This window comes from Blastomyces gilchristii (genome assembly GCF_000003855.2).
Source record: "Blastomyces gilchristii SLH14081 genomic scaffold supercont1.2, whole genome shotgun sequence".
Taxonomy (NCBI): Eukaryota; Fungi; Ascomycota; class Eurotiomycetes; order Onygenales; family Ajellomycetaceae; genus Blastomyces; species Blastomyces gilchristii.
In genome coordinates, this window is record NW_003101681.1 from 855197 (window position 1) to 871097 (window position 15901).

General features: G+C 26.9%; 1 protein-coding gene across 1 annotated transcript; it reads left to right on the top strand.

The window, feature by feature from the left end:
• Nucleotides 1-13410: 13410 nt before the first annotated feature.
• Nucleotides 13411-13991, top strand: BDBG_16242 (uncharacterized protein; the record flags this gene model as incomplete). The annotated part of the gene is made up of 2 exons (XM_031724233.1): nucleotides 13411-13432; nucleotides 13501-13991. The coding sequence occupies 2 exons, from the start codon at nucleotides 13411-13413 to the stop codon at nucleotides 13989-13991; spliced, it is 513 nt and encodes a 170-aa protein (XP_031576151.1).
• Nucleotides 13992-15901: the final 1910 nt, after the last annotated feature.

Genomic DNA, 15901 nt, shown 5'->3' on the forward strand with positions numbered 1-15901 from the left:
AAGTAGAAGAAATGTCTCTCGGGATTATTATTATTATTCTTCAATTATAAATGTATACAGTCTGAGACTATGACATCTATCTGAGAACTTTTAGTTCTCAGGGTTTTTCCTATATCTATAAAGTTAACTATTATACATTCATCAATTTCAGATATGCAAAATCAGAAAATTTCAGCTCAGAATATAAAAACTGTTTACAAATTGCAGTATTTTAACATCTTCTGATACTTTGAAATCATTTGACAATATCATGATAAAAGAAAAGAGAACACAGTCTTAAAGATAGATATATTAAATAGATAGATAGAAAAGAATTGAAAGAAAAAGATAAAGTAAAGAGAGACTGTAACAAAACAAATTATTAAACAATAGTATATAGCTGTTTTAACAGACTATATCTGATTGATTTTCTTCTCTTCATATTCAGATACTTCTGAATTTAGTCATTTTCTTATAGCTGCTTGAGTTTCTGATAGAAAGTCTATTAAGTATTTAATTTCTATCTCAGTTGAGAATAAGAATCTCATATTTAATTGATTTAAATCATACTTCTCTTTCAATCTAACTCTGAGACTATTGTATAATACATAGTGTATTACAATATGCTCAGAATTCTCATTTGCATTGCAGAATAAGCATTCTATTGAATCAAATCTATCATCAAATCTTTGTATATAAGATTTGAAATAGCTATATTCTAGTTTCAGCTGTATTATAGATGAGAATATTTTCTTTTTACATTTAATTGAACAAGATTTTCACTTGAGTTTTGTTTCAAATCTTGAATAATGTATACTCTTCTTTTATTTCTGTCAGCTTTCATTTCACTTGTCTAAATAAGATTCTTTTATTTTTCTCTTTATAAAAGATCAGAACATAATTTTTTGAATAGATCTACTTAATTCTAAACTCTTTTTTACAGCTGAATCAGTCAATTCATTGTTATGAATATTCATATAAGCAGAAATTTAGTGTAAATGAATTATCAGCTTTGATATTCTTCTCTTTTGAATTTTCAAAACAGACTTTAAGATCAGTTCAAGATTCATTTAATTATTATAAATCTGACTATTTCTAAGTCTTTTTAAAGTAGCTTGACTATTAGAGAATCTTCATGTCTCTTTCAAAATATTTTCTCTTTTATAAGATTTTATTTCAATGAGTTTGAAAGCTTTCACTATTGTAAATAGTTCAGCATCAAAGACTTCAGATTCACAGTCTAAATTTCAGAAATCTCAGATAAAATTGATATTATCTTCAGTATAAGCAATGTCTAGATCTAATCTATTTAAATTCTTATTTTTGAAGTTATCTGAATAAATCAGAATAGAGTCTTCTATATTAATTGTAGAAATTCTCTTCAAATGCTGTTCATATTCTTTCTTCTTAGATAGTTCACTTATTTGTAAGTTTATAAGAGATTCAAGCTTTTCTCTTCAGAGAGATATCTTCTTATAATCAACTTTTTCAATATTTAAATAAGAAAATTGATTTTTAATCAGTGAGTATAGTCTGTATAGTTGAGAAGACATTTTCTTTGAAGAATTATTTTCATTTTAATCAAGAAATCTATTTCAATTCAGTTCATTTTCAGAGTTAATTGATGAAAATAAAGAAGAGACTCTTTCTTCAATTATATAATTTGAGCTCATCTTTATAACTCTCAGAGTATAGTTCATACAGGTCTTTTCAAATCTAATAGCAGAAGAAGAAATTGAAGCTTCAATTTCCATTACTTTAATAGAAGATGATTTTAATACTCTCAGAATTCTTCTCAAAGCTCTGTTTTACAGACTTTGAAAGAGTTCAGTGAAATTCTCTTGATTATTTTGTCAAACTTGAACTTCATAATCAGCTACTGAGGTAATACAGACTAGACTGACCGGCGGGATCATGAATTTCATATTTAGTCTCATTTAGTCTGATCTTATACATTTCTTGACGTGAGTTTCACCAGAATCAAGCATTAAAAAAATCTGAAAATGAATCATTTCTGAGAGAAATAGCATGAAAAATGACCAGATTTAATACAAGAACAGTGAAATGAGAGTAATTTCTCAGAATAAACTGTGAAAGATGATCATTCTTTCAGAATCAGAATAAGACTGAGACTGAAGATCAAATTCAGTCTCATTCAGTTCATTCAGTGATTACTTATATAATCAGAATTTGATAACAATTATTGATAATACTCATGAAATAACTAAATACATTCTTGTATAAGTTTATTCTTCACTTTCTCATGAAAACTACACTTCTCTGATATACTGTGATCAGAGGTATTAAACTGTCTGATAATTTCATGTTTTATAATCATGAGTTTCTTGATTGTTTCACCTTGTAATTGTTCTCAGTAATAGTGATAAATATCTCAGCTTGAGTTGAACTTTTACTTCATTCTTATCTCTGCTAATAAAATTGTCAGAATATTATATATTATCAGTGTAACAGTTGAATATATACTCTCAACAATTTTTCATAACTCTAGAATTGATTTAATGTGTAAATTTATTGAATTATCTTGAAGATAGCAGTCAAATTCAGTTTTACAAGTATATAGTTTTGTCTGATTTTTAATTGCAATCAATGTATACAAGTTCTATTTCAAAGTTAGTATTATAGTTCTATATAATATGAAGTATTATCAAAGATTGTTACTTACTAGAGAATTGTATTTCACTGTCTTTATATCTCTAATATCTGCTCATTTAAATCTCTGATAGTTAATATTATAGTAGTCTCAGACTAATTTAATATATAAGTCTCATTTCTTCTCTATTCAATCTTAAGAAGTGTAGATATTAACTTAATAGAAGAAATCTAGTAGAGCTGCTATAGTATAGTACTCTGTAAAAGATTGTTCAGTTTTGCTGTAATAATATATCAGTTTATTTCTTACAGTAATAATAGCCTGCATTATAGTATTATCTCAGACTGAATTTCTTTTTAATTAATTCAACTGCTTCTCAAGATGAGTAAATAAACTATTATATACTTATCAGACTGACTGCAGTATTGATATATAAGTGGTTAAGACTGTCTTCATTGTCTTATAAAACTGAAACAGTAAATTAATCACATATTGTAACTGAGTTCACTTTATATCAGAAAGTTTCAATGTCTGAATCTTTTTCTAATCAGAGTGTTACACTCAATAATCAATTATCTGATATAATTAAAAAGTCTGAACAGTTATTTTATATATTGAACTTTATCATGTTCTAACATTCTGTATTATATTCAGTGATATGACTGATTTATTTATTTATTAAATATCATGAAATTGTTATTATTATTTAAAGAAGATATAAATTATATTAGCAATGTTTTAAATCTATGATATTTAAATTATTAATCAATCTATTTAAAATTAACAGTAGCATTATCAAAAAGTGTTATTAAAAAATATTATCTTTTACAAAGTGAATGTAAAAGTTACTTAAGTAATCACTTTCATCTCATTCTCATCTCAAGAATCAGTTATCTTATTATTTATTATCTCAATATTAAGATTCTTTATCAGTGTTTATATCACAAGTTGAATTATATAAGCAATGCAGAGAATATGACCTTGTTTATTATTTCAGAAATACAAAGTCAATTTTTACTTCAAGCTCTTTATTATAGTGTAGTTATTTATAGTATTATCAGTTATAATTATAAGAAGACTGAGACTAATATCTTAATAGTTGTTTTTAATCACTGTCATTAATACCTCTGCTATATAATTCTCAGTATAACTACTGATTAATGATTTAAATTCAATTAATATCTTTTAATAAGTTCAGTTCTCATCAATGTAACAATATATAACTCTTATAAATGCAAGATTGTTTGTACTAGTTCATGCATTTACTGTGAGAGACACTCTTCAATAATTCTTCAACTCTGATTCTAGATATTGTATATTAACTTTGTAGTGTATCTTAAGATTGAACTGAAGACATAATCAATGTGAAATATAAAGATTTAAATTAAGTATTTAAAGAAGTGTTCAGAATTCAGAGTTTTCAATTAATTGAAGAGAAAGATTCAGAGATATACATATATAAAGTAATTATTTACAGAAGTTATCAGATGAGAGTTGTGAAATCAGAGTACTGATATACAATCATTTTCACATAATTTTCTTTAAATTAGACAGTTAGTATTATCAAAAATCATTATTTAATAAAGTAACTTATCAGCTCAGTAGTAATTTTCTGATTATTTTTCTTTTATTATCTGTATTCTGATAACTTCAGATATCAGAAAATTTCATTAGAGTTATAATCAGTTCATGATAAATGATTCTGAATGAAGTTACAGTAATTATAGTAGAGAGATGACTCTTTAGTAATCTATAATACAATCTGTTAATAATTATTTTATAGTTCATCTCAATGTTTGTATTGAGTTTTTCATAAATTTCATAACCTGAAATCAGATGTGAAGAATGAAGTGATTATTTATCATGATTGAAAGAGAGTATTCTGTGTTAAATTGTAAATAACATAGACTTTGTAATTCACAGTGATTTCTTAAAGAGTTTATAAATCTTCAATAGAAGTTAAAGAAGTGAAAGAAGTGAATTCAGAAGATATAATAAAGATTTAAAAAAGATAATAATTTATTTTTAATAAGAATAATAACTGATCACTGATATATATAAGAAGAATTATTATAAGAGAAAATAATCTTCTTTCTTAACTTAGTTATAATTTTAGTACAAACTCAGATTGAATATCATCAATGTATAAAAGTAAATAAATAATCTTGATTAATCTCTGTTATATTTCTTAAAATATATTAATATTGTGAAAGAGAGTGTTATCAAATTACATTATCAGATAATATTATTAAAAATATATTAATATTGTAAATATTAATGTTGAAAAAATGTTGATACTTATACATTATAGTGATTTGTGAATTATGATAGTTAAATATATATATATATATTATTTCTGACATTGATTATAACTTGTACAATAATTTTTGAAAACTTAAAATTAATTTTAATTATTAATAATTATGAAATTATAACTAACTAATATAAAAAGAAAAAAACTTTTTCTACTTATTATCTTTCTTCTCTTTCTCATTCTTCTTATCATTCTTCACAATTTACTTCTTATTCTCATTCTTCTTCTTCTTCTTATGTGAGATAATAATCATCTTAAAATCTCTCTCTGCTGTCTTCTCAGAAAAGAGTTCTCACTACTCTCTCTCAGACAGGTCAATCTATGTCTTAAAATTCTGCATTTTCAGTCTGCTGTCTCAGGTTTCACTTTAGTAGTAAGCAGATTAACATGCTCAGAGAGTAGAGCTGTCTTCTTAATATTCTGAATTATAAAGCACATTCAAGATCTGAACAAGGTCTCAATTCTCTTCTCTGTCAGCTTCTGCTAATTAATTAGAGAACAGAAGTATTATCAAAAATCATTATCTTTTAATAAATAAAAAACTTATTAGTTTTGACTTCTTTATCTCTTACTTCAACACTCTCTCAATCTTCTTCTATTATTACTTATTTATAGTAATACTCTTCTTCTCTCTCTCTCTCTTCATCTTAATCTTAAATTATTCTCAGAACTTCTTCTGATCTTATCACTGCTGTATAAGACTCTTCACTATCTTCTTTTTCAATCTCTCACAGATAGCATTATCTGTATTATTTCTATACTTAGTTTAGTCTAAATCTATCAGAAGTGTTACTTAAAATCATTATTATTCTACTTTCTTACAGAGTCTCTTCAAGGCATTATCACATGTCTTACAATCTATCTTCTTTTACTTAAACATCTTCTTCTTCTCTCTCTTCAATCTGTAATAATACTCATGTGTCTTGATGATTTGCAGAATCACAGAATATTTAAAGAGAGATAACATAATTAATTTCAGTAAGTATTGAAGAGAGATGAAGATAGAAGACATAATCAGAAATGATATAATAATAATAATAATAATAATAATAATAATGATAATGATAATGATAATGATAATAATGATAATAATAATAATAATAGTGATGATAATAATAATGATGATAATAATAATGATAATAATAATAATAATAATAATGAAAGAGAGAGTGCATTGAAATATATTACTAACTTATTAAATATAAAGAGACTTAAAGAAAATATTAACAGCTTTCAGAGATATACAGAAACAGCTATAGTATTACATAGTAATATTATCTTTATTCAATATATACACTGTTGATATTCTTTATATACAGTTATTATATAATCTATATCAGAGATACATGCAGAAAACAGATCTTTATTATTAGAGAGAATAATTGCAGTGATTCTCTGTTTTTATATTATAAAGATAAGTTATTCTCATTTCTTTCTTCTCTGTTTTCTCTTCTTTGTCAACTCATCACTAAGTTCAAGCTGGTATGAAAACTATTAAAACACTCTTAGAAACTCTTAAATTAAAGAGTATAGACTAATCAAATTTTAAATATAGAAGAATCAAATTATATTCACTATTACTAATTATTCATTCTCTCTTAATAAAACAACAGTTGTGTCTTTCTCTCTCTCTTTTAAATGAAACATAGTCTGTGAAAAGTGAGTACTATATCAGATTATAATGATCAACATGATCTCAGCACACAGAGCTGTATACACACAGTATGTACTGAACTGAGAGACTGTATAAGTTGCAAATTAGCAGCAGTATCTCAGAGAGAGTCATATAGTATGAAAAAGCTGTAACTCTCAGTTACATACATAGAGAGTGAATTGTTATAGTAAGTGTATGTGTATTGTATAAAAGTAATAATTTTTGATAATACTCAGTTTCTGATATTATGAAAATAGAGTCTCTCTGTGAGATTGATTTTTATCAGAAGTTGAGAAATCTTATATTTCTCAAGATCATCTTTACACATCTTATTCATGAAATTAATGAGAAAAATCATTGATTTCAGTATTCTGTTCTTGATATTATTCAAGTGACAGCAGAGTTCACTCTGACTACACTTTTTAAGTGTACATTTTCTAAATATTCACATTTATACAGATATATACTGATTATTTATTAGATGATATTAAGATAATAACTCATTGCAGCTATGTTACTCTCACTGTGAGAAATACACAGTTGATAATAAATATTATGAAGACTCTGAGAAGTAAGTATTTTAAGAATGCTGCAGCTCTGTGATCTTAATTTTTTTTTATTTTTATTTTTTATTTTTTTCTTTTTCTTTTCTTTTCTTTTCTTTTTTTTCATTGTGATTTTTTCTTGTTTTTGTTTTATTTTTTGTTTTTTGTTTTTTTTTTATATTTTATATTTTTTTCATAATTAAAATTATATGAATTATGATTTGTGTTCAGAAAAGTAATAATATTTAATAATACTTTCTATTGAATTTTCAACAAATAAGTACTATGTTATGATATTATGTAAGTAAGAAGTGATTCATAGTCTTATTTAATATCATTCTCAATAATGAGATCAGAATGAAAATATGACTAAGAATTCAAATATATTCTTTATTCAGAACTAGATTTTTATTTGAAAAGTAAATCTGAAATCTTTAATATTTGAAATAACATGATTTGAAATCAATGTGATGAACACAAATCATGATCAGAAGTAATGCTTTTAGACAATATAATAACAGTAAAGTTTGATTCTGGTCTCAGACACGGTCACACGGTCAGTCTAATACAGACTATATATAACTGTCTTATAGCCTGGAAGAATAGATCTCTCTCTGTATTTAATAGTCTGATTATATTATTCAATAGTCTTTCTGCCTTGACAGTTCTTTGTTGAATGTGATATTTAAAATTCAACTTGAAGTTTAATCATACTTCTAATCATTTGACATTTACACTGAGTTTAATCTCTCTATTTAAAAGAGTTAGAGATAGTTCTTTCTCATTGAATTTAAAAAAGAAATAAATTAACTCAGTTTTATTTATATTAAATTGAATTTGATTAATATCTGCTCTAACAAAGATTTTCTTTACAGCTTTTTCAATCACTTTCAAATTCTCTTTGATAGTTTTTAAGCTGTAGACTAGATTAATATTATTCATATAACTTAGAGATTGCACTATTCTCATATTTCTATTTTTGAATAGATATGCAGTGTATATTGTAAATAAAATGAGTCAGATTGAAGATTCTTACAGTACTTCTATTTTTATCTCAGTCTTGTTTTATTTCATTTTATTAAAGAAAAGTTGTATGATTCTTTTAGACATAAAACAGTTAACTCATTTTATTAGAGAAAGTGACAGTTTTAATGTCTTCAAAGTCTGAATTAACTTTGACTTTGAAACATAATTGAATACTTCTTTTATATCAATAAAAACTGCAGTTGAGATCAGATCTTCATACTTTACTATTTGAATATCATGAACAACTCAGAGAACAGTGTTAATTACAGAACATTGTTTTCTATCTCTCATTTATTCACTGAATAAAATAGAATTACTAATAGAGCTTATAAAAGATAGTTAAGTAGCTATTATCTTTTCTAAAATCTTTTCTAGACAGTTCAATAGAGATATTACTCTATATGACTTAGAAATTGAAGTTTTTCTATTAGGTTTTATAAGAATCACTTCAGTGGCTTCTCTCCAGCATTCAGAATGATATTCATTTTTCAAGAGATTGAAAAAGAGCTTAAAATATTCATTCTTTAAGTAGAAATATATGTTTTGAATAATTAAGTGATTGATTGAATCAGGCTCTGTAGCAGTTTTAATTGAACTTAAGAATATTACTGACTCTAGTTCATCATATGTAAGCTCAGATCATTCCCAGTTATTTTCATCAATATATTCATAAAATGACATATTCTTCTCTTCTAAATATGATGAGTTTTGAAAGAGAATTCTCATAAAAGCTTGACACTTTTTCTCAAAAGAGTTTGCTGTATATGATTCATTCTGAAATTCATATTCTAAGATTGAAAGCTTTGCTACACTTCTTTTTTTAGTATAGTTAAAGGCTTTAAAAACTTCTTTTTCTTATACTTCTTTAAGAAATTTGTTTCAGTAATCTGTTTCGACTCTTTTAATATCTGAAAAATATTCATTTTGAATAGCTTTGAATACTTCATCAGATATTAAGTTATTCTTTCAGTCTCTCTTAGCAGTAGCTAATTACTTTCTTTTAGAAGTGATATTCTCATTTCATCAAGATTTGAAATACTCAGAAGACTTTTTCTTTGAAATATTTTCTTCAATACTTGTTAGAGAAATAGATGTAATCAGCTTTACTCTATTCTCAAGCATTTTATTTAAGATATCTTGACTTTAATTTCAATAGAGCTCACTTTGCTTTTCAGATTTCAGCTGTTTTACTCTTTCTTCAACTGCTTTTCAATCAGCTTTTTCAAAGTTATACTGATTAGAGAGAAGAGAATTTTCACTTCTTTGTTTTTTACTCAGTTCAATATTAAATTAAATGATCTCATGATCTGATTCTGAGGTTTTATTTGAATTAATAAATCAGTTTATAAGTCTTTTTTCAATTAGATTTTATGATAGAAAAGTTAGATCTATAATAGATTTCTTTTTCATGTCTTTTTTAAAGAATGTTTGTTGATCAGACTTGTTAACTAAAAATATTAAATGCTCAAAAGTTTATTTAATTAGTTTGTCTGCTCTTACTGCTCTTATGCATTCTGAGTTTTATTAGAGATAATATGCATTGAAGTCTTCTACAATTATAGAGTTTTTCAAGAGAGTTATATTCAAAAATTCTCTGTTAATTGTTCAGATATTATTGTTTTCTTTCAATGACTTTTTATTATAAATATTTATGAGTTGAATAGTATTAAACTCATTCTCTTTATCTATAATATCACCCACTAGAATATCAGAGTCAGATATGATATTAAATCTCAGATTAAATTGATATCTTGATCTTTTTCTTTCATAGATCACTACTCTTGATTTTATCTCAGATTTTTCAGAAAGAAAGCAGTAATAGCTTGAGTGAGAGATAATGTACTTTTACTCAGTATCAAAGTTTGATTCTTGAAGAAGTACAAAGTCAACTTTTTATTCAAATGCAATCTGAAGACAAGAATAAATGCAGTTTGAGTTTCTATTCACATTGTTTTGAATAAATGTAATTTTTAAAGTATTTTTAAACTTTTTTTGTTGTTTTTGTTGTACATTTATACTAAAAGAGAGTGAAGATAGAGTAGAATCTAATCACTATCATCAGATAGTAGATTATAACTATTTTAAAAAGCAGGAATCTTAACTAGACTGACTGTGTGACGGTGTCTGAGATCAGAATCAGATTTTTTGATAGTTTCATTATCAATTCAACCGATTTCATTACACGGTTTTAACATTAGATAGTAGTTTCATACTGTCTCAGTGAAACTTGCTGTCTACTCTTATTACATTTTTCAAATGAGATCATGATTTTCACTTCTCAATTTAAATTATTTTTATTGCTTTAAATGACTTTAAATCTCATTTGAGTGTTATCAAAAAGCATTACTTTTTAAAAAAATTAAAATAGTCTAAAAAAAACCTTAAAATGTCTAAAAATAGTAACTTTATGTCAAGAGTGAGACTAAATGAGATCAAATAAGATCACTTTCTCATTTTTTTCAAGTAATAGTTTCATTTTAAGATCTCATATATAGTTACTTTGCATGTTTTTTAATGACTAGTCTCAGTGAGATTCACGCCAAGAAATGTATGAGATCAGATTAAATGAGATCAAATGTGAAATTCATAGTCTCAGCGGCCAGTCTAATCTCAACTGCTTGCATTCTATCTAGTTTATTATCAGAGTTATTTCTCAATTCTCTAATCTTAACAGATGTTTGAGAATTCAAATTCTGTTTACATTTAGCTGAAGAATTGAAGTTTAAAGATTTAGATAGTTGAGAGTTTCTTCTTTTTGAGTTTGCAGTTGTAGATTTACTGACTTGACTTTTCTCTTCAGTTTTAGATTTACTTTGAGCTTCATCTTTTCTTCAGTTCTTCTGAGTTTCTTGAAGTAAATACACATTCTTTTGAGCTAGATGCATGTTTTTCTTTGCAATTGAAGCATTTAAGCAGAGTATATTGACATATTTCATCTCTTTTTAAGCATATTTCATATTTATGCTCACTAGTTTTATAATCTCTAGCACAGAATGTGCATTTTAAGTCTCTGAAATAAGATATTATAAAGTGTTCATATCTTTGACAGTTTGAACACTGTGTTTAAGCTTTGAGATTCATTCTTGAGTCTTTGTATTCATAAACTCTCATTTTCAAATCTGCTACTCTTACTTCAGAGATTCTTGATTATTTAAGTATCTTTATATATATTAAAACAGAGGCATTTCTTCTGCTTTATCTGAACTTAATTGAATTAAGTCATACAGACTCTTTTCTCAGTTGAATAGAGTTGTATTCTTCTATTTCATTTTTGAGAAGTAGCATTTCTTCCTCACAGTCAAAAATTTCAACTGAAATATTATAAAGAATGAATTTATCTCACTTTTCATCTCTCTCAGATAGAATTGTTGTATTCAGTAGAGATTTTATTACTGATTTTCAGAGATTCTCATTCTGAATAAGAAATTCTGCACTGAATTCAGATATTATAGTCAAAATAGTGAAATTTTCATAGAAAGATAACTCAATTGAAGCTATAACTGATTTTTGAACTTCAATATCAGTTATTAACTAAGAAAAGAACTGCTAGTTAATTTCATTTCTAATTCTAAAAATAAGATTTGAGTTTAGCTTGTTTCTTTACAAGATCTTCTAATTTAAGACTTTAAGAATAAGTCTTCTATTTCTGAAGATTTGAAAGTTTTTCTCTTTTTACATTTTTTTCTCTTCTTTTCTATGAATAGAGATCTGAGTAATATTCTTCTCAGTTTTCTCACAATTTTGAGCAGGTTTTGAGATAGCAGATTTAGAGATAGCAGGTTTGAAGACAGCAGATTCTGCTGCTTGAGCATATGTTTTCTTCTGATTTAAAGAAGAAGAAGAAGATGAAGTAGAAAAGAAGAAAGAGCAAACTGAAGAGTCAGTGATTGTATTAGAAATTTTCAAAGTTTTTTGAACTGTGTTTGAAATTCCAAGTTTGAACTTGATCACTTTCTGTAGTTGTCTAGTCTGAGCATGAAGAATTAACAGAACTTCTTCATTCATCTCACTCAGACACTGCTTTTCAAGAATTTTACTTGCTTTTTCAAGTTTCTGTATTTCAAGAACTTGTTATTTCTCTATTTCTTCTTTCTTTCTTCTCTTCAGAATTTCAATCTCAGGAATAGCATCTGAGAAAGCATTCTTTTCCACATCAACTGAGTGTACTTTCAAACTCATTATTCTTACTCAATGAAAAGTTGGTCAGACTAATTCAATTGAGATATTTAAACTCTTTTGAATTGAAAAGTTGATCAGACTGTTTCAATTAAGAGGTTTCTAAGTCTGTTTTCAATTGAAAAGTTAGTCAGACTATTTCAAAAGAAGAATAACAGACTTTTATGTATAAAATATCTGATTTTTTTTCACACTAGTTCAGTAACTAGGTTAGATTTTTAAAGAGAATCTAATAAACTAAAATTGATTTTTAAGATAAATCAATAAAATCTTTACAATCTCTTTCTTGGAATACAGTGAGAAAAAGTATGATATCAATTGATAATAAATCAGATGATATGACAGTTTTTGAGAGAAAAACTGACAAAAAATAAATCAATTTTTTGCAGAGAAATTGATTAAAACTATTCAATTTTATTCTAAATTATTCAATTCTTCTCACACAACAAGTATGCAACTCAAATCAGTTAATAAAGAGTGTAAAAAAGAATTAAGTATTAATGAAAGCTCTTCAGTCACTGAAAAAGTAATTCTTACTTAAAAGAATATGAAATTATGATGAAAAATAACTCTGTTTTTAATTCTTTATAAGAATATTGTGTAAAACTCAGAGAAAAACATCTTACTTTTTCAAGAGAAGTAAAAAACTATTTCTAAGATCTTTTTTTTTTTGCATTAACTGCTGCAGAAGAATGAGATAGAAACTGCTAAGATATATACTACTATATACTCTCTATCAAGACTTTCCCTCTTCAGAGTCTTGATATTATAGAGAATATAAGTCTGTTTCTATATAATAATGTAAATATTGCCAGCAGAATGTAGAGAAACTGGTTATTTATATCTCAAAATAGAAGACTTTGTTAATGATTATATCAATATAGAGTTAATTCTCATATTCAATAGAAACCTAGTGTTGCTGTTCTCAATCCCTTGCAGAATCTATTGAATATTGAGATATTAAAACTAGATTTAATATATCTCACTGTGCAGGGATTAAAGGCTCAGTCAGACCTTGAGATATACTGATTTTATAGTTGTCATGTCTGCTGATTATGTATCAAGTACAGTTGCTGAGGTATCTTTTTGTACTTTTCTGTCAGGGATGGGCCAGATTGAGACAGGTGGTACGAGGGTGAGACTTGGCATTGATGTCTCAATACACTGAAGACAGACCGCAGAGGTTGCACTTCAGAAGTGGCTGTTGATTATGTGCTTGATATTATCGCCGAGGTATCTTTTTGTATTTTTCTGCCGGGGATGGGCCAGATTAGGAAGGGCGGTACAAGGGTGAGACTTGGCGTTGGTGTTTTGGAACATCAAAGATGGACAGGGTTTTCACAGAGGTCGCTCCTCAGATATCTCCACAACTACAGATCGGGGATCTTCCAAAATCGAGGAGATTGGTGCATATGGCTAGGTCTCTTCACCTTACAATTTGTATGGCAATTTGGCCCGGGGTTGTGGTGTGGTAGGGGAGAATGGGGGATAATCCCACACAGGAGTTTCGAACGACGTCTGGTTCACATTTGGCTGGATAACTCCACCACCACACGGGGTATGCGGTCGGCGATGGGGTCAAAATGCTCGTATGATCGAGGGCTTTTCGATGGATCTATCGGCGGGTTCTTATTCGAAAAATCGAGCGAGTTCGTGGTGGAGCGGTTGAATCATTGTAGTAACTGACTGATAAATTAAGTCTTAGTTCTAAGCTTATATCTTTTATGAATGACAATTCACTATTATAAGAATCCTGCACATGCTAATACTGACACTCTATTCAGATTGTATTATCTATATAATAATTCAGAAGAGATTCTCTCTGAAGAGCAGAAAAAAAAATTCATTGAATCATCATTAATCAGACAGACTGACTGATAACAGATACATCTTCAGTGAAGATATATATGATTTTAACTACAGTGATAGAGCTTACTGATGAACTCAAAAAGTAACTACAATGAGATATTTCTCATGATCTGACATTAGAAAAGGTCTTTCATAAGATCAGTTAGAAAGAGTAATATCAGTTATTTACAGTGCAGAATGAGCTATTGTTCTTTAAAGAATTATATCTCTGTATTCTCAAATCACTGATATGAGATATCATTCATATGTGTTACAATATGACAGGTCACTCTGGTCTTCATTAAATAGAAGATCTTATTCACTAGTTCTTCTTTCTTTCTCATGTCTGAAAGAGAATTCTGAATCATCTATTACAATGTCTTAATTATCAACTGGTTAAATCACTGAATCACTTGTCAGAGAGTAAATTACACTTCATCTCACTCTTAAAACAGTTATTTAAAGTTCTTTTAATTGATTTTATTACAGAATTATCTGTGAGTGATAATTATGACACTATATTAACAGTCACAGACAAATTTTCAAAAGCAGTAATTCTAATTGTAGAATAGAAATAATAAAATGCTTTATAATAAGTGAAAGACTTCTATAAGAAGATGATCTGCTGCTGACAGCCTTCACTGATAATTATTTTAAATAGAGATCTCAAATTTACATTATAATTTTGAAAGTCAGTTCTTCAACTCATAAGAATTAAGACATGAATAATAACTGTCTACAATTCTCACTTAAACAGTTAAAGTGAGTGAATTAATCTCACAATCAAAGTTATATTATGAACACTTCTTATAGATGAATATGAAGCAAGTTGAACTGCTCTGCTTGAATAAGTGAAAAGAGTGTTGAACTCAGTAGCTGTATAGTCAGTAATAATCTCTCTCTTCAAGCTACTCACAGATGTAAAGCTTAGATAACTGTCATTAAACAATGAGAAAGCTTTACTAGACATACCTGAGTTCATCACTGTATAAGACACAGTACAGCAAGACATTCTTAACTTATATACTCTGATAAAAGTTAGAATGACTGAGTCTTTCAATCAATCTCATTCTCAGTCAACTATTCAGATTAATGATTGAATCTTCTTGAATCTCACTTAAAAAGCTTAAAAGAGCTACACATTAAAAGAAACATTCAAGCTATCACTCTTACAGATAGACTTATTTGACATTCTTCAGAGAATATCAGATACTGCATTTCAATTCAAACTGTCAATCAGTTAATGAATACACTCAGTAATCTTCATTATTCATCTGAAAAAGACTATGTTAACAGAAGCAGATATGAAGCACTTATTATCAGAGTCAATACTCATTGATAATTAGTTACAATTTAAAGTTGAAAATATTATAAGAAAGCATACAGAGAATGACAAGACTTATCTTCAGATTAAGTGAAAGAGATATGAAGACTCAATCTAAAAGTCTCTTAAAGTTATTATACAAGACACTTCATACCTGATCAAGGTCTTTATGATCAAGAAGTCTCACAGTCAGCTAAGTAAAAAATAGAAAGAAAAGTAAAATAGAAAGAGAGTGAAGAGAAGAAAGAAAATATATTATAATCTAATTTTAGCTATTAAATAAGAAGATAAAGAAAATAAGAAAATCATCTCTTTCATCTTCTCTCTCTCTTAACATTCTATCTTCAAGCTGTAAGAAATCAAACCTTCTGTAAGATAAATGTAAAGATATCATCTTTCAGTCTTTTCATTATTTTATCTCATT